We start from the raw sequence: 25558 nt of genomic DNA on the forward strand, positions 1-25558 counted from the left end.
AGAACAGGGACACATGATTTATAGGATATTTTTCATATCAGGGAAATTACTTAAAATACAACATTACATTATTATAAGTGGATATGTATATTTCAAAATTATTCTGTGGTAGTCTGCAGCATTAAGAAGGTAAGGGTGGTTGAACATTGGATTGTTATCTTTTAAATTAAAGTTATATCCTGCCTCTCAACCAAGATTGACCTTCGTGGTTCCTTACAGCCTTTTACAAAAATACAATATACGGGAAGAGAAGAATTCATCTATAACAATTTATTTTCAGGAACCAGCAGGTGACAACTGTTTATTAGAATCAGGGGCTGAATCCAAAGTTATATCAATATACCCACTTAATGGAAGTAATTTTTCATCAGCTCCCCCTCCCTCAGCAACTTCTAGTGTCCACCCAGTCACCACTGCTGAGGGTTAGGAAACCCTCCAGGATGCTACTGAGAAGCACAACATTGAGGAAAGGAATCTAGCTGGAATTGCCTTTTCTTCCTTTTCAATGGGCAAAAAGTTAGTTTGCTCACAAAACAGGGGGTTTCATGGCAGACTCCACCCCCACTCCATTTTCTTCAGGATGGTCCAATATATAGCACTGACCGCATGTAGCCCTCAGTATTCACGAGAGATTGCTAGGGATAGGGAAGTTTCTACATTGATAGAATGTCAGATCCAACCCCAGATTTATTATTTCTGTTTTTGTCAAATAAGAGCACAGTATCCACAGATCTGAAATATATTATACTGACACTTAATGTGCTTTGAATACAAACTAAACAATTGATATAATAACTACAGATAAATACTATTGAAAAAGTTGCATTCACCTCAAAGGTTACTGGAGGGATAAGTGAACGTCGATGGGTTGTCTCCGGCCCTTCAGTTAATAATGCCTTCATCTGTAAAAATGCAAGTACCTAAATTACTGTTTGGTGATCTTAATATTCAATAGAAGGAGATAATCTAAGATTTAGATGATCTCTATGGTAGATAGTAGTCCCCTGTGCAAGCACCAGGTCATTACTGGCCCATGGAGTGATGTCACATCATATTTCTAAACAGACTCTTTGGCTTTCCCCAGCCGTCTACACTTTACCTCCAGCAAGTTGGATACTCATTTTACCAACCTCAGAAGGATAGAAGGCTGAGTCAACCTTGAGCCGGCTACCTAAAACTGACTTTCTCAGGACATGGGCAGAGCTTGGGCAGAGCTTGGGCAGAGCTTGGACTGCAGTACTGCATGTTACAACTCTGCACCACAGGGCTGGTGGATACATACAGGACAAATAAGCATTCCAGTTTTAGTCAGAGATACTTATTGCTCCATCCTGGTGGAGGATTTTGGAGACAAGAGACAGATGAAGCAGACTGAAAGAGACATTGTTGACCTGGGATGAAAACACACCTTTTTTTAGTTGCACTGGCCACTCAGGTTTTTGAACCAATACAAAACCTTGCAAAACATGTCTGCCAGAGACAATGGTAGGATAAATATACACACCAGCAATGCCTTTCTCATGCTGCCTTCAATATGTTTTGTCTGCAGTCTATTATCTGAACTGTTCACATGGACCTTAAGTGGCTCCACTGCACAGATTGGTGGGGGTGAGGGGTAGAGAACGGGCATGGCTGTAATATCAATGAGCCTGGGTGGCAGAAGAACATTTTGACATGCATACTAGCCCCACTGTGTTGAGACATTTTGTTAGAAAATGAACAGAAAAGAGGCAGCCTCCCAAAGGCTCCCCTCAACCCATCCTCTGACAGCCCATTAATCTCTGTAGATTGGACAAACTATAAATGTTGGCTGGCCAGACACTGATCTCTGCTTGACAACAGCTATCTTCTGGGCCTTTCCTCTCTGTGCCTCTTGCCTCTCCAGGTTCCTACTCTGGCCTAAGTCTCCTTCAGATGTTACAATTTTGACAGTCCAACTGTGTGTAAGGAGAGGTCACACAACATCTGATCCTCTTGATATGTATGGACACTTCAAATAAGCCAATATGCATATTTTCCTGATTGGGTACTGAGAAACCTAGCTGTTTGAAAGTATGTATTTGTGTGCATCAAAACAGGAAAATGTACCCTATTCATATAAAGTGGTGACTGTCTGTATTAGAGAACTGCAGGTAGCATGATCTCTCATCATGCAAAATTGGAGCACCAACATTGTGATGACTGGACAGGGCTCTCCTTTTGACCATTCCTGTGACTGACCTTTGCTTAACTTCATTTGTAAATTATGCAAACCTTAAAATCTTGCACAACATCTGTGTGGCCTGGCCCTGACAGGGTTTTGCCCAATTTATTTTCTGCCCATTTGTTTCTTCAGATCTAGCCTTTACTTTTACAAGAGATAAGAGATTCTGTTTTTGCATAAGAGTTAATGTAGATATTTTAGAACAGATGGCAATCTTACAGGTACTGTTAAAAACAACTTTGGCCTGGCAATTTTGGACAGTAAAAGATTCTTTAAAATACCCCTTGCCCTTCATGCCAGTATTTTCATGATAGCTCCAATGGCTGCATTTTGCAACCAAAATATCTCTTAGTTGTGCCCAAAAATACACCTGATTTTGCCATGTATTTGCACTACAGTCTTTATTAGTACACACAAAATGGCTCTAAGACAGAAAAGGCTGATAACTCAATAGGTGTGAAGAAGATGCTTAAGAATTTGGCCTGTAAGTTGTTAGGAAGGAAGGAGTCTAGATGCGGGGGTGGGCTGTAAGAGTTCTTAGTTCCTGAGAAATGCACGAAAGAATAAGTGACACTTTTTAGTAAATTTCATAGCAGGTGTTTCTGTCACCTTTTTTTTCATACCCACCCATCTCCTTAACTTATCATCATTAATAAAAATAAGTAAATAACAAAGTGCAAGTAAAGCCAGTAGACGATAAAGACAGAGTAGAATAAGTCTATTAATGTCATTATACCGTATCTTCAATGGAAGAGAGCAAGCAGGTCAACTGGCCAAGTTTTGAGCGGTTGGTGTCAGAACATGGCTGGCAAGAATGGCACAGAAAAACAAAACTGTAAGTACCAATGAAATGGACACCTCCACCTGCCGCCTGCCCCCCGCCCCCCACAACCATGGAAACTTGGAATTATGCTGCACGCATGAATGTCAGAAAAGGTAGTCAACACAAGCACACCTTCTATTATCTCAGCCAGCGATCTGTTACCAGAAGCACTGAGATCCAGAATTTGACAGAATGTGCTGAAGATTTACATGGAAAAACGAAACATTTCAAACTTGATGCATTGGTCAGAGGCATTTGGCAAGTGACAGAAAGGCGTTTGTAATTGTGGATCCAGGACTGATTGGTGCTGAGAAAATGAAATAGTGGTATTTATAGTGTCACAGGCAGGTCTTTTAAAGCATCTCTCAAAAGCCTTTGGTACTTTATTTATGTGGGTTGATGGAGGGTGGGACAGGCTAAGACAAAGGGGATGGGAAATTATGCATTCAGAGATGTTTAACCATATGCAAAAATAAACTTGCAGCTTTTGAAGCACTGACAAAAGCACCGAGCACCTGTGATAAAGGAGGGCAAATATAATGGTATAACTCAGATGACTGGATTACATGTGTTCCTCACCCAGGTGCCAAAAAAACAAGGTAGAAAGATGCTAAATGAAAATGTTCCCTCTACTGGTCATTCCCAGGTGTTAAGCAACTCTCCACATCCTCTCTGGGCTGGGGGGTGCTCTTTGTTGATAGGCAAAAGGGCAGCTGCCTTAGGCCTCATGCTGGGTGGGATTTTAGCCACTCACACCCCCACCCCATGAAGAAGGGGGGGATAACAAGGTCGTGCCACCACTTGGACAAGGTTTGGGCTGCAGGATTGCAGTTGCTTACACCTGCCCACAGGTGGAGTGCTCATGAGGACATGTGGGGTCACATGTCCCTGGGCTCATGCCAGCTGGTCAACGTGGGGGGTGGAGAATCGCCCCCCCTTGGCCCCGCCCTACCAAGTTATTCCTTCAGCTAGCAGAGGCTCCGCTGGCTGAAGGAGCAGCCTGGCGGAACGGGGCTGAGGGGTGCCCAGCAGCAGCCCAGTCAGGTAAGTGGGGCACGGGGGCGCCCGGAGCAGGTTTTGCCCCAGGTGCCATTTTCCCCCCCATGCCTCTGCACCTGCCCCTCTGGGACATGGGCAGCTAGCTTCCAGCTGCAGTCAGTCCCACCTACCTCACAGAAACCACCCATCACTTAGCCTTGGCAAAGAGGGGAAGTGGTTCAGTGGCAGTTATTAGGATGCCCTATATTGGGCATCTGTTCAGGGTCCCAGAATCACTAAGACCATTCAACTGCATTTTACCACTTCCAATAGACCATACCTGAGAATGTCGAAGGATACTAGAGGGCAGCTGCTGGTCAAATAACATCTGTATGGACTCCAGAGAGGGAAGAATTCGAGATACCTCACTGAAAAAGGGGGTGAGTATAAAAATAAGAGATTTGCAGTCATAAGTATATCTAAATGTACAGCGAAATGGGTGAATTGTTGCTGACCAGTGCAAAGGACTCAGCAACCCTAACCTATTATTTTTATTTAATTTATTTTTTGTTACAATTTTGGGAACAATTTATGACTGAATAAATTAAATTAAAATAATAAGTTAGGGTTAGGGTTAAGGCAAGACCAGAGGCTTGGGCTTGCCTTAGTGTTACGTTGAGTTCTAGGGCGCAGTCCAAGAATAGGGCTATGGTCAGTTTCAGGTTTGGGGGTTTTGCCTTAATCCTTGCCCTTGCAAGAACCCTAACCCTAACTTTTTATTTTTATTTAATTTATTCAGTCATAAATTGTTCCCAAAATTGTTATAAAACCTAAAACCTAAAACTGACCATAGCCCTATTCTTGGACTGCGCCCTAGAACCCAAAATAACACTAAGGCAAGCTTGAGCCCCTACCCTTGCTTTAACCCTAACCCTAACTTATTATTTTAATTTAATTAATTTTGTTACAATTTTGGGAACAATTTATGATTAAATAGATTAAATAAAAATAATGAGTTAGGGTTAGGGTTAAGGCAAGGGGCAAGTCAAAAATGTAACACTGAGGCAAGTCAAAAATTGTTCCCAAAATTGTAACAAAAACCCCAAACCTAAAATTGATCATAGCCCTATTATTGGACTGCGCCATAGAACTCAACGTAACACTGAGGCAAGCCTGAGCCCCTGCCCTTGCCTTAACCCTAATCTATTATTTCTATTTAATTTATTCAGTCAATCTATTATTTCTATTTAATTTATTCAGTCAAAAACTGTTCCCAAAATTGTAACAAAAAAGCATAGCCTAAAACTGACCATAGCCCTATGTTACGTTGTGTTCTAGGTTGCAGTTCAAGAATAGTGCTATGGTCAGTTTTAGGTTTTGGGTTTTTGTTACAATTTTGGGAACAATTTATGACTGAATAAATTAATAGTAATGCTGTTTCAGGGTGGATTTGCCCCCTTTCAAAAATAGCATCACTTTCCATGTTGTTTAAAATAGGGAGCTCTGGGTGTGTTCAGATTTGTGTGTTGGAGCATGTTCTATAATGTGATGGTGACTTTGAGATGACCTGGTGCAAAAAATGTTGTTTGATCGTGGTGGGGGAGGGTGGCCGCCCATATGGAGTTGGGGGCGCAAAATTCAGATTTTTCCCTGGTCTCCATTTTCCCTAGTTACGCATCTGGGTGCGGTCAGTGGGGTTACTACATGCTGTGCCCAGTACTGTTTTTATACATCGCTAGCTGAAGTGCCCAATCTCTGCAAACATAAATTCAGATTTTGGCTAGTTAGTGAGAATTCCTGAATTATACAGAGGTCTTCCTCCCATGCATAATGTTCTGTGGGGGTGAAGTTTTAAAAATTGGTAGCAAGAGAACCTGAATGGATCCTAATTTCTTTGAATATGTCTGAGTGAAGAGGAATGTTTCCAGATGCTAAACCAAAGAGAGATTTGTCCTCCATGTAAAAAAAGTATCCAGATGTTAACACTGTAAGGTTGGTAAGTCTACTTAGGAAAACTACTGACACACCTACATAGTTCCCAAATTATGTCCAAATCAAATTATGCCTCCAAACTAACTCATGTTTACCTGAAGAGTTCTTTGCATAGTACTGCGAGCAGTTTCTTCAGCTGAGGGAGATTCCCTGAGCCAACCTGTACTGACTCAAGATCATTGGTGATATGAATTCGCAGATAATCCTGAATGAGTTTGAGATGTTCCTCTGGAACACTGTGAAGAAATAAGCAGTTTGGAAGATGATCAGGCTTTCAATCTAAATTCTGAGAGATGGAGCAAACTGTCCTGTTCAGTGTGGACAGGGAGATAACTTCTCTACTGTATCTAATATACATTTTCAGCACTTAGTAGAAGAGGGAGGAGAGGAACTTGAGAACACAGTTGTGGCAGGAATGAGCCCTCTCTTCTGGTATCTTTTATCATTTGCTTAAAGAAGCAAGATGGCAGGGGAGAAATGCATGCCTATCTATATTAACCATTTCAAGTTTAAATACAAAAAAATGGGACAATATTGGGGACTACTTGATGCATTTGATTTTCTGTATGTCCTGTTCTGGCTTATGAAGAAATTTGAACCAGTAACAACCATCTGGAAAATTATCTTTGATGGTCCTAATCAATAACAGTAACATCTGTACGTTCAATGCGTTGGTCGATATTGTAATTTCAATTAAAAATATTGCATGATGTATAGTATATACATTTAAACCACTGAGGAAGGCCACACGGTTGAAACACATTTGGTATGGGTTACACATATTCTATTTTATTTATAATTGTACCTATCATAGGAAAGATATCATAAGAGTGTGGCATCCCCATGTATACAAGTGCACTGTTACTATAAAAAGTTCTCACACTAGGGGAAGGTACATATATATGTAATCAAAAATTGATGTATGATAAAGTTTTAATATTTATAACTGGATCAATTTTTAAAAATATAATTTTAGCTTTTTTGCATATTATGGGAATGGGAAAATATGGGAATTTTTATTCCCATATATAAAGGGTTTTATTTTATTTTCAGTCTTCTTTATTACCTAGTCTGTTCTGGCTTGAAATTTTTCTCCCCTTTGCTTATTCATTTTCACAGAAGTAAGATTTAAACAGGGACTTCCTGATTCATGTAGCCATTACATGAAGCACCAGATCTCCTTCATATTTTTTGTTTTCATCATTACTGCATTAGATGTGAGTAACTCTTTCTGGGGGAAGGTGGAAGGCCTTCTTCCTGTCTGCAGCCCACGCAAAATCAGCCCTCCTAACCCTTTCCTGAGAGCAAGTTGATTTAACTGTCATCTACAAAGTAACCCTGCGCCGCACCCTGTCATTAGGCACAACAGATGTTCCAGTTCTGTGTATGTAATTGTCATGAGTGTGGCTGGCCTTCTCTTCCTTTATATGGGCACAGAAACATAATTTTATCAGACTCTCCTTCTCCTCTCATAGAAAGGCAATGGGAGATTTAAAAAAAATTGATTCATGTTTTTCTGCAAAACCTGATTCAGGTTTTTATCCAAGTTTGCAGAAAAATCTGGTTAATGCCCATGTGACTCTCATATGTGGATTTAGATATTTAGAGGCAACACAATACTGTTAGATATATAGATGATGATGATGATGATGATGATGATGATGATGATGATGATGATGATGATGATGATGATGATCCTTGCAGTACTCCATATGCAGATGAGATCACCCCTTAATATAAATTTGCCTGTATGTAGCCTAATCTTCCCTGGAATAACTTTCTCCATACCATTGGAGAAAAAGTCTTCTTCAGAGGGGATCACTACTTCTGAAAGACACCTGGTGTGTTTGTGTTATGTGTTTACATTTTGTTCCTGTTACCTTTTCCTATCCAACATAATGAATTGCTGGAGCTCACCTGCTGCTGTCCTGATGCTGTAATCGCTGGAGCAAAGCCTCAGAAAGGGATGGCTTGCTTACTTCTACCTTTCCATTTGGAGAAGGATCTTCTTTTGCTTCATTCATCACAGGTGCTACTGAAATACTACGTGGAGGTAATGCAGGTCGTGCAGAAACAAAGTCTACCACAAAAGTGAAAAAAAATGACCCTGAGCTCTGCGAGACTCTCTGTTTATGCATTTTTGTAAAGGCTTTACAGGGTTTTTTGGAGGTGGTGGTGGTGTTATTTGAGAATATATATGCACAAGTCTGCATAAGGTGCATTTTTATACAAATCAGTATCATTTATTTTACTCATGATCTTTGGGAGAGAGTGCAGGATAAACATACTTCAGATAAAATGATGGTTAGGTGTGGGACATGAATCTATGTTTTTGATTCCTTACCCATGTAATCATCTGGGTCATCTGTTGCCTCTTCCTCTTCTTGTTGGACTGGGTATTTGAGGCTCCGAACCAGGCCCATATTCTCTTTTTTGTAAAACTCTATCAGTTCATCCAAGTTGTTAAAATACTGCACAGGGACACCCTCAGATGCCTGAAAGTACCCCACAAAATACACACATCAAATATTGCTGGCAATCATTCCCAACACTGAAGCAGGAATGAGAATGAGCGGGAAGTCATGGCGGGGGGGGGGGAGAGCTTTTTTTGACTTACAGTGGACTGCTATCCATGTAAAGCAGCAAGGCATTTGTAATTATTATGCCAGTGCAACAACCCCCTGACCTAAAATCTTATGCTAAGTTATCTAAGCATGCATAACTACTTTCCACTTCCCACAGGTTTTAGCCTTACCAGCTGCACATTTAGGTCACTGTGTAATGTACAATTTGTTACTTCTTTGGAGTGACTAAGAATTGCTGCCAAGGAAGCAAACTTCATTTCATTTCATTTCATTTCACTTTATATTTATACCCTGCCCTATCCCTGAAGGGCTCAGGGCGGCTAACAACATAATAAACAAATACATTATACCAACATAACAATGATAAATTACATAGAACTAATGAAAGTAGCCTTCCTCTTAGCCACAGCAAAAATTTTATTCCTTGGAGTCAGAATGACCATGGCTGGAGTAGCAAAGCAGAACTTTTAATATTTATTTATTTTATAAACCTAGCTTTAAAGGATAGCCATGTTAGTCTGCAGTAGAACAACTAGGCCCTTTATGCAAGAAGTGCTTACTCTGTGGCCATCAGCTTCACAGTGGGTTTTTCTCAACGAGATTCTCCTGCTGTGAAGTGTCCTCAATCAAGCCAATTCACCATCCCCCCTCCTCCAATTCTCTCCATGCAACCTCCAGGTGGAAGGTTGTTCTTTGCTGCCTTTGTGTGCGTGCATGTCTGCGTGAGCTGTCTTGGGTCTACATGTAAATTTCACTGGTCTGTTGCTCTATTGATAGACCAGCAGTGTTTTTAAAAAACTAAAAAGCTCTTCTGATTGTTCTGAATTGCTACCCCAAAGGATGGAATAAGTTGCTGTTAAATTGGTAAGGGAAGGCAGAGAGGAGCGAGAAAACCCAATGCAAGCCAAATACATGCTGTCTCCCTTTGTTTTTCCTGCAAAGGGAGAGAAAAAGTCATACTTTCACGGATTTTGGACACTGTGGAGATTTTCTGATGTGAGATGCAGTGAGTTTGGGAGAGGGGGAAACGTTTACGTAACCGAGAATCCAACCTGAGGGGAATTTTCACTCACTGCAGAGACCACAAGTGCATAAATGACCCTAGATTCATGTCCAGTAGCACATTAAAGACCAAGAAGATTTTTGGGGTGTAAGCTTTTGAAAGCTCTTGATGGTCTCTAAGGTGATACTAGACTCAAATATAGTTAGTTTATGAATGTAAAAAGTATTATCTGTTTCAAATTACTCAAAACAATCAAAATCAGTAAGAATATACAAAGATCACAGATTTCAAAAACAGCATTTTAGAACAACATTTAGCAATCTATACCCATAACAGAACACTGCAAAACTAAAAAAAAAAAGTAGACTTTCTAGCTCTACAGTGGCTTTCCGTTCAAGGACACTGCAGGCTTACAGATTCTGTCTAAATTGGAAAGTGTGCAAGATCCTTCATCTGATTTTATTTCATATGAACTAATCTTCATATGAATCCTCTATGGGGAAAATGTAGAAAAATCCAAACAGAGGGCAATGTTAGTTGCATACACATGGGTTCTAGCTTTAAAAAGGGCTTGGACAGATTTATGGAGGAGAAGTCGATCTATGGCTACCAATCTTGATCCTCCTTGATCTCAGATTGCAAATGCCTTAGCAGACCAGGTGCTCGGGAGCAGCAGCAGAAGAAGGCCATTGCTTTCACATCCTGCACGTGAGCTCCCAAAGGCACCTGGTGGGCCACTGCGAGTAGCAGGGTGCTGGACTAGATGGACTCTGGTCTGATCCAGCAGGCTAGTTCTTATGTTTTTTTTAAAAAAAAAGAGGAACAGAAATAGAAATAAGAAATGTAAGTGGAAGTGAGAAATGCACAACCACAGAAAGCAAACAGGAATTCTAGCGGAAGTCGACAACAGTCCTTGTCTTTAGTTGATAAAGATCACAGTTCTACAAGATGATTGTCTAGTTTTAGGAGACACCCTCTTTGACAACTGAGTTATCACTAAGCCTTACCTCATAATTTAGTACATTATACTTCTGCATCGTAGAATAAAAACCAGGTTCGCTATAATTAATATTAATGATATGAGTTCAGTTTAGTTTTATGTAATACAGTTTTATGTAATACAGAATGTTCAAATTCTAATTGGTCAGATAACTAACCCCCTCCCCCCCAAAAAAATTCCCAGAAGCCAGGGTCAGGGTTGTGAGTGTGCGACTGGCCCAACTCAGTAAGCTTCCTAATGCAAGTGGGGATTTGAATCTGAAGCAAAGAGAAGCCTAAGCTGCCATCACCAGCAACAAAATGATATCACTTCTGGTGTGCCCCAGGAGTGACATCATCACTTTGATAGAGACACGGGACCCCTAGTATCTGGGCAAAAACTCTATAGTGGAAATCATTTTACTACAAAGTGTGTGCTAGAAGTGACATTATTGCATTTTTGGCAATGCAATAAGCCTCCTTTTACTGCTGGAAAGTCCCCTGCCAGTCAGCTGATTGGTGCTGGAGGGAGGGCCTCTTAAGCAGGTTTCTCCCAGTCCTGCAGGGCCCTGACAGGAAAGCTCATAGCTCACAATTACTAAAAATGAAAACACTGGTAAAAGACTTCAAATATTTTGTGACCTGAACTGCTGGTATAGAATTCAGTGGGATGCATGGCTAGCTCTACAACAAGGGGAGGAGAGGCACTGGATTTAGACAGATTTGTGGGCAGCTAATCATCCTTCCCTGCTCATTCCCCAGACAATGCTGCAAGCTATGTGTGCTCAATAGCATTTGCAAGGCACACACACTCAACAGGGCCTCTAAAATTTGAGAAAATTAGCTTGGAACGACAGCGGATGTGTTTCAATGCCTGAATTGCAATGAATAAAGAATAAATCCACAAGTACCATCTGTGGCCCTTGCGATTAATATATTTTGAAACATTCAGTGGCACTAAGGAAAAGGTTAAAAAAGGAACAGAAACATTTGAGAAAATTAGAGGTGATAATCAAGACAGAAAAATCTATGAAATGGATCAGTCCCATCAGTGTGGTGGCCAAGTTTGGTCTCTGCACCATCTTCTGCTCAAACAATAAAGGAGAGAGAAAGAGATAGCAAAAACACCCAAAGGATGAGACTAACAACAGAAATGCTACCCTGAAATTCATCTTCTCACACCTGAAAAACTGAGAGCAGTATTTATATAAATATATCCATATAGGCTTCACTATAAACAAATAGCAGGTTATCAAAGATACATTCTAGAAAAACTCCTAATTGTCCTCAAACACCATGGCCAGGTTCTGAGAAGCAGCCGATGAAATGATAAAATTGTGTCTGGATGGTTCCATTCCAGACTGTAGACAATAGTCATAAGACATTGTTCTGCCATGCATAACAGACTCTGAATGCAGTGGTACAGTCTAGGCATAGATATGTTCCTTCCGCTGCTGTTGACAAAGACTAGCCAAAGCCAATTTTCAAATGATCAGAGATTAATCCAATTCAGTTACCGGATGAAGACTCCGCTATTTAAAAAACCTGACCTGAAGTGCCCTGAAGATGTTTGTAACACCAACATCCTAAATATGGTTACTCAACTAAATATAACTATTGCCACTTTCATTATGTTCAAGCATTTAAGAACAAATGTCCAAGAAATAAAGCATCCTTTTTCCAAAGCATTTGAAAATGTTTGAAACCTTACGTACAGTGTTTTGCTAAGCAATTCTAGGAACATATCCTAGCAATGTGACCTTAAATAGGATTCACTTCTGACAGAAAGAACTAATTCCCAAAATACAAGCCAACCTAAGTTCAAACTATTTTCAATACAACTTTGCAAGTAGCGGGGAAAGGATCAGGTTGTCAGTCCAAACAGACTGCACAGATTCTGCACAGCATAAATATATTGTCTTTAGGACATTGTAAAAAAATCCGTTTTTGGATTTTGTGTTCCCACAGCACAGGAGAACACAAGCATTGACAGATCTTCTCCCCCACCTGCTGCACAGAGCTCTTGTCAGTTTCACAGTAGTGTCCACCATTTTGTGTGCTGCAGCAGATTCTATGTGGAGATTCCCCACAAAAGTTTCTCTGCTTGCAGCTCATCCATTTGCTATTTCACTGTAAAAAGTAGCTAAATAAAGTTTGTTTAGTCTAGTGATCTTGTGCATTTGTCGTTTTTCCCTCTCTTTTTTTGAGGGGCCTCTTTGTAAAGCTATGGCAACACAAACATGTGCATATTGCAGCCTCTCTAATCGTATTGCTGTAGCTTCACAGACATCCCCCTCAAAAAAAGAAAAAAGAACACATGTATGGGATCACCAGGCTACACAAACTTTATTCATCTACTTTTCACAGTGAAATAGCAAACCGATGAGCTGATAGCAGAGGAAACCTCCATGGGAAATCTCCATAGAGAATCTGCTGCAGCATACAAAATGGTGGGTGCAAGCAGTTTGGGCGGGAGAAATAAAGCGTTTCCTGCCTGCTGGTGTTAGCTCAGCAGACAGGAATTGTCCTTAACCCAGGTTGGGGCTGGGGGAGGTCATCAGTTTAGCAATATTTGAAAAACCTGGGTTGAGAGGAATATAACAGGCTGGACTTGTTTTGGGGAAGAGAGCTGTGGGAAGTTCTTCCCCAAAATGCTATTTATAACATCCTAAAGATGTTATATTTGTGCTGTGCATAATCCTCCAGAACAAAACAAAACAAAACTGAGGACAATAAGAAATACTAAATTTTATTGCCAATGTAAACAACAATAAAGCATGCTTGGGAAACAGCAGTTACTAACAAATGACAAAACTCCAGATAAATTCTTGCTTTGTGTCTTCTTTAAACACAGAACAAAAATTTCAGGAGAGACTCCAGGAATACACACCCACCATCTGAATGAATGGAAAAAAGAGGAAAGGAATCCCAGTGCTAAGTCACCAAAGCAGGTATGTATCCTCCCAGTCATCAGTAAGTTCTAGGATTTTCTCACCCTCTGCTTCAAGAATCAGAAAAAAGAATGAAATCAAATATTATATTTTCACAGCTAGTAAGACAACAGAATCACTATTCTCCTTGTTATGTAGCCTTCAGACCAATATTCAGATCCCCACTGTGTCTCAGAAGCACTGTGGATGACCATGAGCCAGTGATACACTGTCAGTCTAACCTACCTCACGTGCTTGTTGGAAGGATAAAATGGAAGAGAGACAAACGATGCTTGCCACTTGGAGTACTCACTAGGGAGGAAGGTGAGGTATAAATGAAATAAATAATTAAAATTCTCTGGTTGCAATGATAAACAAAAAAATAAGATACTTTCAGTGCAATCCTAAGGAAAGTTACACCCATCAAAGTCCATTGGCATGAATAGGCTTAGAATGGTCAAACTCTGCTTATGGCTGTTGCGGGGAGGGAAGTGAAAGCAATTGTTAGCCGCTTTGAGGTAGAGAAAAGTATGGTATAAAAACCAGCTCTTCTTCTTCCACTACTATTTTTCTTCTTAGCAAAAGTAAGAAACTACACAGACTTTCACTTGATGTGGCCGTGATGGATATTCCTGGAACCTTAAGTACAAGTTCTCCAACCCGGCACTTTGCAATCAGGAGTGAATAGGTATTCTGTAGTCCCACCTTCTGATGTCTATAATTTTATTTATAAATAACTAGGAAGAACTCCAAATTTGATTGGGGAAGCAGCACTGTATTTTCCTTTCACTTACCTCAATATATATTCCTTTTCCAAAGCTATTATAAACCTTGCAGCTGCCACTCAAAAACTACAGCCAATCAGAATGTGAGACACTGGGCATGCTCGGACATACTTCCGCAGTAAATACAGAAGTCTGGCTCGTGCGGAGCAAACTGGAGCATTTCCTACTGGTCGTAACTATGCAATTGGGCTGTGCAAAAACAGCCTAGGAATCAGTGGTAAAGCACATGGTTTCATGCAAAAGGCCCCAAATTCAGTTTTGAGGCTCAGAACAAAAACTTACTGCTCTAAAAATTAATACAGGCAGCTTTCCACAAGCATATTTGTTGCTTGTCTTTTTCACTCAGAGTGGAAGAAGAAGAGCTGTTTCAATGTGCCAACCATGACTGCAAAAGCCAACATCCACACTGCCACTCAGTCAGTGCTGGCACCTGTTTATCCTTCATTTATTCACAGTGATTATTTTTATTCATATTACAATTTTCTCATGTCATTTTTAAAATTTGGTGATAACACAGTTACAGGAACATATAGCGTGCTCTATTTAGTGCAAACTTGGATATTAATCAGTCTCTCCTTTCGGAATTTTCGATTATTAGCCAACAACCCCAAGCTTTTCCTTTCCTGAAGTTATTTGTTCAGTTGTAGGGTGCTGCCCTGTACAGCCATTGTTTTAATCATTCACCCTCAGCTTGGAATGAGCTGGAGGCACCTTAAACATGCCCCCTGCCAAGTTTTTACTTCCTATAAGTGATTTGCCTGATAATGTATTGTGAAATGTATTTGTTAATCTTGGCTAAATCCAATAAAAGTGATATGACTTGATCTGTTATACAAAATAAAACAAGGTATTTTAAAATTAAAATCTTGGGCAGGTAAATTTACAGGCTGGTTCCACACAGGGATAGGACCCCCTCCCCCAGCTGCTCAAGCAGCAGCGAGAAGGATGCAGACATGTGAGGACAACACCCACACACTCCATCACTGAACTGCTTGCTGTTCGCAATTTCCAGCTCTATCATCTTATTCCTTGTCCCATTGGTGTAAAAATGCTGACTTGAGAATATTGCTGGGCTGCCCTGCAGCTCAGCAATCCTGCCTCCCCGCAACAGCCAAGCAGCACCTCAGTTCTTAATAAATAAAAAGGCCTGTAAAATGCCAAGGGGTGGGGGGTTGCTGCAGTATAGTGCTGCCATTTTGAAGGAGGTGTTGGAAGGAGGTTCTGCCTGCAGTTGGCACAATATTTCCTTCTAAAATTAGAGCAAAGTTATTTGTCCCAGTGTTAAGGGATAAGCTCCATGAGCCCCAAAAGTCGCAATGGGAAAGAGCACAACATCATTCACAAGCTCTTCAATAAAGCAGAAGCATGCTGTGGAACATCTGGGTATAAATCCCCATATGGAAGCAGTCACACAGTGAAAAAGGTCCAGAGCCAGCATGGTCTAGAATGGAGCCCAGCAGTACCCAGGCACAATCCATGAATCTGGGGCAAATCCTTTGAAATCCACAGAAAATGCTATGTTCTTTTTTTGGTGTAAGTCTAGGGTTGCCAGCTCCAACCTGGGAAATTCCTGGAATTTTGGGAGCAGTGCCTGTAAAGGAGAGTATTTGGGGAAGAATTTCATGTAGAATCTATGATACACTTGTACATTTTCATTATTGCTTTCAGGAACCACAAAGCCTGAAAATTTGGTTTAAATTGAAACTTTGTCTGCTGGGTTTCTAAATAGCAAAAAGTGACTCTGGAGGGATAGCCATGTTATTCTGCATCCAAAATAACAGTCATTTTGGTTATCTACAGTAATCTTCTAGAATCTTATAGAAATCTCAAATATAGAAAGTGCCCTTCGGATTGTAGCTTTCCTCTCTCAGCCACAGTGAACCCCCTCTCGATTATGCAGTACAAGCTTGTAAGGATTACAACAAGAAAATGTATGGGAAGTTCTTTGAACAGTGAAAGAGCTACATGATTGCGAAGAATGATTATTATGGAAACTAAAAGCAGAAAAAACAGAACTGCTTAAACCAGAATAGAAAAGACCACAACAATTCTGATGTTAGCAAATCACTAGCAGCATATTTAAAGTTAACATTATGCAGATTATTTTTATAGATTTCCTAGCCAAGTAGAAGGCAGGGCTGAGAGACAAGTAGTACCCAAAAGATATTTGAAAGAATAGGGGAAATGTAAGGCCATTGATTCATGCATTGTGTGCTTTCCCAAGGACTGTTTTTCTTTCTTTCTATCCAGGGCATTACACCAATGCAAGTCTCGTGTTTTCCATCTGTAAATGAGCAATTTTCTAGTATTTATTTTCTAGTATTTAGTGAAGGACACACTTAACTAAAATAATTCATAAAATCCATATAAAACCTTTAGCAGCAACCATGCCAGCTTCTTTCCTGGCTGGTAAAACACTGCTTAGAACATCACTTAAAATGTATCCGGTATTTCCTGCAACAGGCCTGATCACTGATGTTCGATGGAAAGGATGCACCATGTCAGATTTCCTGCAAATTCTTCTTGGAAATGAGGATAGCCATTGTACTGTGGAGATGAAGCTACGCTTGTCCCAGGATGGACATTTCTGCCAGTGCACCATAACTAGTTTACTGTAAAGGAGGAAATTCAAAATATATTCCAGCAATTCGACAGGGACTGTACAGTGCTATTGTTGTACGTATTGGGATGGATCTCATAATCTGTGGCTGCAATGATTACAGATTTCATCTGCACCCCTCTCCCCACACCAGTCCTTTATGACCCTTCACACCATGGCTGTTCTTTATTGCAACGATTCAGATTAACAGTGGGGTATCCCTTTTAACGTGCAACACAGTTCACCTTCTGGTTTTAGTGGGAGATTCAGCAGGAAAGCCACCTTCCTACTGATCCGCTCTCGTATGTTCTTCAGCAGTCTGATAGCTTCCAGCATGATAAGAATACACACTTTGAGCTTCATCTGCTGAGTAGTGAGTCACAGTTGCTGGCCTCCTTTCGAACTGCGCACATCGATTTCCTGTTATACAGAGTTCTGACCTCAGAGTTGGAGCAGGAAGAAAAGTGACCAGAAGGTCAAACCAGTTCAAACCCAGGAATCCTGACATTCACAGAGGTCAGTAGGTGCTGAAGGAGAGCAAAATCACACCCGCTCCTTGGCAAGAATTCAAAGGATGTAGAAAGAAGACTGGATTAACAAAGTGCTTGTGAATAATGTTATGCATAAAAAGCAGCTTCTTTAAGTGTATGAATGGCCTACATATCCTTGCTTTAGACCTGCTCCAAGCAGAAGGATCCACAGAAATAGCCAAAGTAGCCCCCTTACTCAGGTAAGTGGGGTACAGCCCTGTCACTTTGTCCTGCATGTAGTTGAAAAAGCTTAAAATACCTTTATCTTCCACCACAATATGGCACTAGTGGGATACAACTGTTCTTATGGCTCTTAAGATGTAGCATAATGCACTTGGTTCCTCTATCCACCGATGAAGTGCAGAGCATAAAAACGGATTATATAAAAGGGGTTTTTTTGTCCACAGAGTAGCAGTCCATCTGGAAACCAGAACCCAAGAGTAAATCAGTGGCTCCTACTGTTATACTGGACAGAGCAGGCCTTGCTCACATCGGCTGCATCAAGGTATCATAGGATATTGTACTGTCAAGTACTATAGTAAAAATTTGCTACTGCATTTTCCTGTATGGATAAGATCATCTAGAAGAGCAGTGTTTGCTACTGTGCAATGACAGCACAATATTCAAGAATGTGCGAATACAACGAGGATCAGAGCAAGTGGGTGATGCATCTGGAAATACAACTCCTGAACATGATGCAGTGCAGCGGAGCATTGGATCAGGCTGCAAATTATTTTTCTAAAGTAGATTAATAAAGCTGACAAGCAAGGAAACGTTGCCATGATAATCACTACTCAACTCCCAGTTACAGAGTTGAATCCAACCTGCATTTCTACTGGTGAAAAATAGGTGAGGTTCCCTTTGAGTACCAATTAAGCATAGGTTGGGGATCATGGGAGCTGCATGCACAAAACCCAGACAGGATGGCAACTTTAGCAAGGAGGGGAACTGGGCAAGACTAATGGCCCCATATAAAGGGGAGGGAGCGGAATCTACCTTTGGAAGCAGCACAGGGCTTCACTGGCAGATTTGCCCTCCCTGGGGCACCTGCCCTGGCAGAGAAGTGAATCGACCTGCACATGGCCACTGTGGCCTTCCTTGGTAGTGGGATGCAGTGCTAAATGCACCGCCAGTGTCCTTGCATCCCTGGCCGCTGACGTAGTGGGAGTGGCAGGGGGTGGGCACAGTCAGGGAGGAGCCAACACTAGTCAACTTCTTTACAGCCATTGCCTCTGTTGCACCAGCAGCTAGGGCTTTGTCCATTAAGCCCATTGGGGGTTTTCTGGTGGCAGGGAGGCTTGTTTGCATTTTTAGCCTCCCCGTGCTTCTGGAAAACCCTTTTGGGAGTGGCAGGCCACCATGGCCACAGTACCACATCTGGGTGCCCCACCACTTGGATGGAGCTGTAAGTGAAAAAGCTGGCTGATCCTGCCCAGGGAATCCACTACAAAAAATGATGGATGGAGCTGCTGACAATAAGACTGTAGCCTCTTGTTCTGGCATTACATTTGTGGCATTCCAACTTTGTGTATCAGGACAGCATGCTTCATGTAATCTTCTTGTTATCCACAGTTGCCCTTTTATGTGAACTGGAACCCTTGCCTTTTAAGCTATGCTATGCACAAACACATGCTTGCAACAAACATAGGTTTCTGACTGCACGTACCAAAGCTGGGAAATATGGCCATTGCCCTATTCACACAAAAGGGTGACCCCCACATATCTAGAGGGTTGCATGGAGCCCTTTCTCCCATTATGCAAGGTAGGAACACCAAAAATGTCACATCAGTCACACGACTGGCCACATCAGTGTGTGATGCCATGGAAATCCTCAACACTTTTTAACCATTCCACATTATTCTAAATGGTCAGTAATCAGTCAAGCCTTGTTAATGTTTCTGGAGTTTGGCCAGCCTTTCTGCTAATTTGAGAGGGGGGCTGGGGTGAGTTTTTAATTTGAATTCAATTTAGCACCAAACAATTTTTTTACATCCCTAAAGGGGTTTCCACTCATCTGAGAAGCTGGACAGACTTTGGCTAGGCTTGGTAGTGTCTGAAGAGAATGTGATAATGAGCTGACAGAGAATGTCAGCTTTTTAAAAAACACCCGGAGTGTCTTGTGTGTTCACATCCATGGGTGTTCACATTCTTGTCTGCCGTCCATTATTTTCATCAGCTGAATCCTGAGTCAGTAGCACCGGCTTCTGCAATTCCTGCCTTCTACTGATCAGATGGGCTTGTGTACTACCTCATTGAATGCAGTGGGAAGACAGTATCCTACCTCCAAATGACAGTTGTCACTCAGCTGTGCTTTTGTAGCATTTTCAGCACTTTCCTCTAGCCAGCTCTCTCCAACATGCACATAATCTGAAGGCAGAATTCTGGACAGTCCTGACCTTGAGACCTCTGTGGTACCACAAAACCTTAGTAGGTGGTTGGATTTATTGTTGTATGGCAAATTGCCAAAGATGTTACTTCCCAGTGTCCACAATCTGGACATCAATTTGACAGATCATTTATATCCTTACCAGTATCATGAATATCCTAAAATGGTGACTTGGAGGAGGAGGGGGGTGGGGGAGAAGAACTGGAAACAGGATATAAATATACTTTTCCCTTTTCAAATTACTGGACTGTTTCTTGGATTACTGCCTTGGGATTTTAAAAATCATATGTAAGTTCAAAGTCATGTGAATCTTCTGTAAGACATATAGGAAAGTTTGCTGGGAGGGGTTGAAAAATAGCAGGGTGAGATTATAAAATATTTGGAGATATGTAAGTTTGAAAAGTGTCCATTAAACAAGGCTGATGATCAAGTAAGCATACAGTACATCAAACTTTTTAAAAATACATTATTCTGCTGATCATGGAAGATAAGGTACAAAACAATGAAAACCATTGTCTTTGTCAAAGGAACTATAGCTCACATTAAGGGGCATTAACGCTTGCCCCATGAAGTATTAATTTTACGCCTCCTTCCAAAGGTAGAGCCATAAACATAATATATGACATAATATTAGTTGAAAAAAAGCTAAAGCTTTGAGAAATGTGACAAACCACATAGAATTCACAAGTGCAAAACACTGTTAGTCTGACAGGATTTATCAGGCCAAACATATATGTAGGTTGTAAATGTTCAGTCAGTCCTAAATTATAACCCTCTGAAAAATTTACTTTTGAGATCTCTTGACAGGGTCAGCCCATTATAACAGCTTGCCTTGTCTCACTGTGTTTAAATTACCTTTAAAAAACTGAACACACATAAACTGAATTAAATAGTTATGCTGTTGCCTCTTGAGACAATTCCTTGGTCCCAGTGGAAATACTGTGGAAATATATTTCAGCTCATGTATATTGAGGCTGGAAAATAAGCATACTTCCCTAGTTACATAAAATGGCGACTATCTTACATACATAGCTCTGTTTCCATACTTAGCTGGGACTTACCTGGATAACTAGCTTATTTTCTTTGTTAGGTAGAATCCTATAGGTATACACACAGTTCCGATGCCTGGAAGAGATTGGAAGAGAGAGTGTTAGGATGGCTAAACATTTCCACTCTACAAGAAGATAAACTAAATCTGTGGAAACTGCTGTTTCTTTACTCTGGTTTTGACAATCTTTTGGATATGTTCAACTAAAGCATTTTATGCACACTGCAGACACGTTTATATTACTAGGACATCTGAGGCTTGATTTTTTAAAATTGCATTTCTTTCCCATCTGGTGGTAGAGATAAGCTAATGAATTTCATGTCAACATGTTATCATCAGCAAGGTGAAATGATCCCCATTTTATTGTATTTTCAAATTTAATTATTCAGTCAGTCAGAAGACTGACAAAGGACTACTTCTTGACTTTGATCCTTTGAGAAGAACTAGTGCAAGGAAAGATGTAATTAAACCACAAACTGTATTTCAAAATAATTTATACTGATTACACCAGAAACTGTATTACAAGATACTTTATATTAATTATTTAGGGACACTGTTTTTTCACCTCTCGTCCTGGTAACATCTAGCTTTATACCAAATATTGCCAATCTTTTCTTTAATGAGAGCTACTTATGAGCAATTTTATTTAATTAATTAATTGTATTTCTATGCTAGGCTTTCCCAATGGTTTGGGCAGCTCACAATATTTCTATCAGCTAAGCAGCACAGAGAAAAATCCTATAAAATAAAAGCTTCTTTAAAAAGCCTAGAGCAGATCTTTCCACAGTCTTTTCTCTGATCTTCTAGATTTAAGATCAACTGTGCAGCATACAGCCAGCTACTGGTAGCACAGAAGCTTCCTGCTGGAAACCTGTTTTACATATGTCATTTTGCCACATTGTTTCCTGCCCCTGCCCCTAACGGTCAGTGGTAGGATTGCCAGCTGTGGACAAACCAGAGCATTACACCAATGTGATAACACTGCTTCTAATTTTGTGGTGGAAGTGATGTCGTGCAGTGGCATCTTTTTTAACAACAGACTTCCAAGCAGATTGAGGCTGGGATGCTAGCTGCCCCCCTGCCCGTCCGCCCCCCAAAAACATCTACCGTTGTTAACTCTGGCTCAGGATTTAGTGGTGGTGCCTGGGGAAAACGGTGTTTAGAGAGAGGAGGGAACTCCACAGGGTTGTGATGCCTTAAAGTCTGCCTTCCAAAGGTACTATTTCTTCCAGAGGAACTGTTCTCTGTGATCTAGAAATCAGTTCTACCTCTAGGAGAATTTCAAGCCCCACCTGGAGGTTGCTAATTCTATCTGCTGCAGGGAGACCATGAAATTAGGCATTACCAGGGAGAAAAGAAGTGTCTCTTCTATTAACTCTTTTTAAAGCAGCTTCTATTAGTAAGATGGCTGCTGTGCCATAATATTCTCTCTAGGGATGGAATAACTCTTGCTCCCAGCCAATCAAAACTCTATTTTCCCCTAGTGCCACATTGTTGGTTACATCATTATATTATTGGCAAGGCCCTATTTTGGAAAGTAAGCAAAGTTACCAACTGTGTTGGGAATTGGGTTGGGAAGTAAGGTTACCAACTCTGGATATCTGGAGATGGAGAAAGGAGGGTGGGGTTTGGGGAGGTGATTCCTCCCATGCTGTGAGGTCTACCCTCCTAAACAGCTATTTTCTCCAGGGGAAATAATCCCTGCAGTCTGGAAATCAGCTGTAATTCTAGGAAATCTCCAGGCCCCACCTTGAGGCTGAAAGCCCTAGAACAGGGGTGTCCAACTCTGGCGCCCCAGATGTTCATGACTATGATTCCCATCAGCCCCTGCCAGCATGGCCAAATTGGGTTAGGGTTATCAATTGGGTTACGGAAATCAGTTCCCCTAGAGCTGGGGTGGCCAACCTATGGTGCTCCAGATGTTCATGTATTACAATTCCCATCAGCCAATTGGCCATGCTGGCAGGGGCTGATGGGAATTGTAATCCATGAACATCTGTGGCGCCAGACTTGGACACCCCTGCCCTAGAGGTTAGTTTTCCACTGGTTGCAACCCTACTTTTTACAAGTATATCCAAGTTTACACTAGCCTTTCTCTATATACAATTATGTGGAGGAATTTGACAGTGTGAATTGGAATTCCTGAGAATTAAGGAGGAGAGCTTCCAGAACAGATGGTATGGCTTCCTCTGACTGGCTTGGCCTTAGCACTTGTCTTTTTTTAGAAACTACTAACTGCTGCCAACTTGACTTTGTGCTGTTACTTCAGCTGCTGTGACAATTTCTGGGCACAGAATACAAATAAAATGGGAAATAAAAACTTTTGCATAGCTAGATTCTGTGCCTTGGGTTTTTGTTTTAAACTATTGAAGGACATCCATTGCATCGTTCAGATAATGTGAGAACTTTTAATGCTTTTATTTCCTAGTGCACATCTTATTGCTGTGTTTTTTTCATAAGGAGGGGAACCACATATTACTTTAAGAAAATCAGGAAAATCTTTTCTGGTTCAAGACTTGCTGACTGAAACAGGTCTGTTCTTCCCACAAAGACTGAACTCAGATTAAATTCTCTAAAGCCAACAGCTAGTTTCCAGAATATTAACAAGTATGGTAAATTTTCCTATTATAACAACAATAACAACGAATAGTTGTAATGGAAAGACCCCTATCCTTTCTCATGATGCGATCCTTTGTTCCTCAGCTCCCTTGTAGTTGTTTTGAAGGCCACCCCTTTAAAAGCCTGAGTGAAATGGGAATCCCTGGCATGAGTCTCAGAGAGTATGTCTGGCCTGCCATGACCAAGACATGTTCGATCACTCAGGCAGGATGCCAGCTGCATGGCATGTATAATATTAACATACGCCCAGCTTCAAAGAATGCTCCACCGGAGCAGTATGAATCATTTCATGTCACCCTTAAATGTCACCTCTGATCCAATCAGTCGATCAAAGCAGCCAAACATCAAGTCAACACACACGGAAACCCATCAAGGGGACAGTTTTATTACCGCCTCTCAGCAGGATCTTTATAATCTTTATAATTACCCCACCTTGTAGTGTTAGGGGTCACCTGCTTGCCTGAACTGGGTAACAGTCCTTCAAACTGCCCAGTCAAATTCAGACTTTATCTCTTGGACCAATACCAGTCCTGGAACAGTGGTGTCCCATGTGTAGCTATGGGGTAATTGTCCATAAAAAGACCAATCTGGTTCAATGAAATATATGTCAGGTTCTCTCATTGCCTGAATATCCCTGCATTTCCTTTTCCTGTTCTCCTTGACACTCTGCCACCTCGGACTTCTGGTGAATTGACTTCCTTTGATTTGCAGCCTCTCACATACCCAACATAGGTAGGTCATTTTTTTCATAAATTAATAAACAGATGCACATTCTTACTACTCAGTTACATAAAGCCCTGCTGATGTACTCTGTTGTAACTACAATACTTTTGTGGTCAGATTTTGCTTTACTCAATATATCTAGCTATGCAGCTTGTTTTGCATCACTTCCTCCGGCTGACATGCAAAAGTGAACACAAAGTTTTCTGCAGAACTGATGAGAGCAAATAATTCTAGACTGGTTTTAGGTTCTTTAAAGACTAACAAAACTTTAGTTCAACATAAGAATTCATAAAGGGACAGAGAGGCAGATTGACATATCGTACTTGATATTTCTTTCTTAAATTAAGGTTGCTCCCTCAGTCTCCCTGTGCTTCCACTTCAGCCAACATAGGCCATTTTTAAGTGGCTGTAGAGCTTTCATTAATAACAATCATGCCCTATTTTTCCTTTGAAGATCAAGCTGTTCCTGGTACCTCCCTGATTAATGGAAGCAATCCCTGAAGCAAAGAACCCTAAAACTGAACTAGCAAGTGAGCTGCTTAGTGGCATGTGGGGAAAGGGATTTTTAAAAGAACCCCTGAAGGGATTATTCAGAACTGGCATTTTCGGGTTGAGAGTTCAACAAGTAGAGATGTCCAAGAGACCTAAGGACAATTAGACAGATGGTTTAGTTTTACGACAAAGCCATTACATTGCATTTGGGCTATTGAACTTGGTAAGGTTATAGAAAATGAGATGTCCACTTTTGATTTTGGGCTTTAACACAATTTTCTGTAATCATATTTATGCATGAGAATTAAACCTGTTTTTAAGTTTACTACATTTCTGTTTTGAATTGACTTGCCAGAAACATAAATAGTTTTAAATGTGGCCCTTCTGTATCTACAATGCATTGACAGTCTGCATTGACCGTGGCCCTTTCTGCACAACCAAAACAAAACATCCTGGGAACGTATTTAAAAAACCCTGTCTCCTCATTCATTCATTCATTCATTCATTCATTCATTCATTCATTCATTCATTCATTCATTCATTCATTATATTTTTAGACCGCCCTCCCCATAGGAGGAAAATTTTTGTTCAGATGGGACAAAAAAATAAAGCATCTGAGGAGAGAAAGTGACTTATATCTCCCGCCCAACGAAAATGAAGAGTTTGGATTTATACCCCACCTTTCTCTCCTGTAAGGAGACTCAAGGTGGCTTACAAGTTCTTTTCCCTCCCTCTCCCCACAACAGACTCATTGTGAAGCAGGTGGGGCTGAGAGAGTTCCAAAGAACTGTGATTAGCCCAAGGTCACCCAGCAGAAATGTAGGAGTGCAGAAACACATCTGGCTCACAGATAAGCCGCTGCCACTCAGGTGGAGGAGTTGGGA

At 40.9% G+C, this 25558-nt stretch overlaps 1 protein-coding gene across 1 annotated transcript in view; it reads right to left on the reverse strand.

The window, feature by feature from the left end:
- The window catches only part of INPP5D (inositol polyphosphate-5-phosphatase D), a 71469-nt gene that overhangs the window by 38593 nt on the left and 7318 nt on the right, over positions 1-25558 (reverse strand). The window contains exons 2-8 of the mRNA XM_048506904.1: positions 20854-20917; positions 8341-8491; positions 7914-8076; positions 6092-6232; positions 4345-4432; positions 2940-3008; positions 831-902 (exon numbers count right to left, since the gene is read on the reverse strand). Of these exons, the coding sequence (XP_048362861.1) occupies positions 831-902; positions 2940-3008; positions 4345-4432; positions 6092-6232; positions 7914-8076; positions 8341-8491; positions 20854-20917 (748 nt within the window). The remainder of the gene's footprint in view (positions 1-830; positions 903-2939; positions 3009-4344; positions 4433-6091; positions 6233-7913; positions 8077-8340; positions 8492-20853; positions 20918-25558) is intronic.

The sequence above is a fragment of the Sphaerodactylus townsendi genome, linkage group LG08 (assembly GCF_021028975.2).
Source record: "Sphaerodactylus townsendi isolate TG3544 linkage group LG08, MPM_Stown_v2.3, whole genome shotgun sequence".
In the NCBI taxonomy this organism is placed as follows: Eukaryota; Metazoa; Chordata; class Lepidosauria; order Squamata; family Sphaerodactylidae; genus Sphaerodactylus; species Sphaerodactylus townsendi.